The 1371-nt window shown below is 39.2% G+C and overlaps 1 protein-coding gene across 1 annotated transcript in view; it reads left to right on the forward strand.

Moving 5' to 3' along the window:
• The window catches only part of LOC105000922 (zinc finger X-chromosomal protein-like), a 4773-nt gene extending 4172 nt beyond the window's left edge, over nucleotides 1–601 (forward strand). The window contains exon 2 of the mRNA XM_010856993.1: nucleotides 213–601. Within this exon, the coding sequence (XP_010855295.1) occupies nucleotides 213–601 (389 nt within the window). The remainder of the gene's footprint in view (nucleotides 1–212) is intronic.
• The last annotated feature ends 770 nt before the right edge of the window (nucleotides 602–1371 follow it).

The following is a 1371-nucleotide window of genomic DNA, read 5'->3' on the forward strand; positions in this document are numbered from 1 at the left end:
ATGAGTATAAAAATTCTTGTGTTAAGAATTTCTAATTTCTGATATGATTCAAAAATAGAGTTCCTCTTTATTTCTTTAATCTGTCCTAATGTTTGAGACAACTGAGGCGCTCTAGACTGTTTTCCTGGTAGAACTTAAGTAACATTTGTATTAATTGAGGTAGTCATGCAGGTCTACCTGAAATTTGTGATTTTAATTTTTGTTTTTTTAAGGAGCTGATGCTACACACATGGATGGTGATCAAATTGTTGTGGAAGTACAAGAAACTGTTTTTGTTTCAGATGTTGTGGATTCAGACATAACTGTGCATAACTTTGTTCCCGATGACCCAGACTCAGTTGTAATCCAAGATGTTATCGAGGACGTTGTTATAGAAGATGTTCAGTGTCCAGATATCATGGAAGAAGCAGATGTATCTGAAACAGTCATCATTCCTGAGCAAGTGCTGGACTCAGATGTAACAGAAGAAGTGTCTTTAGCACATTGCACAGTCCCAGATGACGTCTTAGCTTCTGATATTACTTCAGCTTCAATGTCTATGCCAGAACATGTCTTGACGAGTGAATCTGTGCAGGTGTCTGACGTTGAACACATTGAATAAGTGTGTAGTAGTAATCTATAGTACAGTAGGGGCAGAAATCATTGCTGATCCTCTGACTGCCGATAGCCTCTGAAGAAGTATTGGTAGCAGATTGTGCCTCAGAAGCAGTCATAGATGCCAACGGGATCCCTGTGGACCAGCAGGAGGATGACAAAGGCAACTGTGAGGACTACCTTATGATTTCCTGTAAGTCTTGTGGTACAGTGATTGTCAAAGGTGTTTTCAAAGGTTGTCTTTCCTAACTTAGGTTGGGAGGATATTTTCTTGACTTCTATAAAGTTAAATTAAATCTCATTGACCTTTCTTCATTGTTGTTTCAGTCTGGACCCTGTAAGATAACTCAAAATTAAGAAAACTGAAATGATACAGGATAGAGTCATTTCTTTTTAAGGACACAATAGAAGGATGAAATTTCTTTCGTCTAGAAAGACAAAGGTGGAAAGGAATAGAACTGAACTTTGTGAAATCATGAAGGATGTGATTAGGCTGTTACAAGCCTTTATTAGAATTAGGAACCCTCTTGAAACTTAAAAGAAAAATGTGTAATCAAACTACTTATATTCTTGTATATGGATGTACTACTTACATAATACTTATTTACTTGCTGCTGCTGCTAAGTCGCTTCAGTCGTGTCTGACTCTGTGCGACCCCATAGACGGCAGCCCACCAGGCTCCCCGTCCCTGGGATTCTCCAGGCAGGAACACTGGAGTGGGTTGCCATTTCCTTCTCCAGTGCATGAAAGTGAACAGTGAAAGTGAAGTCGCTCAGT

Source organism: Bison bison, unplaced genomic scaffold (genome assembly GCF_000754665.1).
Source record: "Bison bison bison isolate TAMUID 2011002044 unplaced genomic scaffold, Bison_UMD1.0 scf7180017854525, whole genome shotgun sequence".
In the NCBI taxonomy this organism is placed as follows: Eukaryota; Metazoa; Chordata; class Mammalia; order Artiodactyla; family Bovidae; genus Bison; species Bison bison.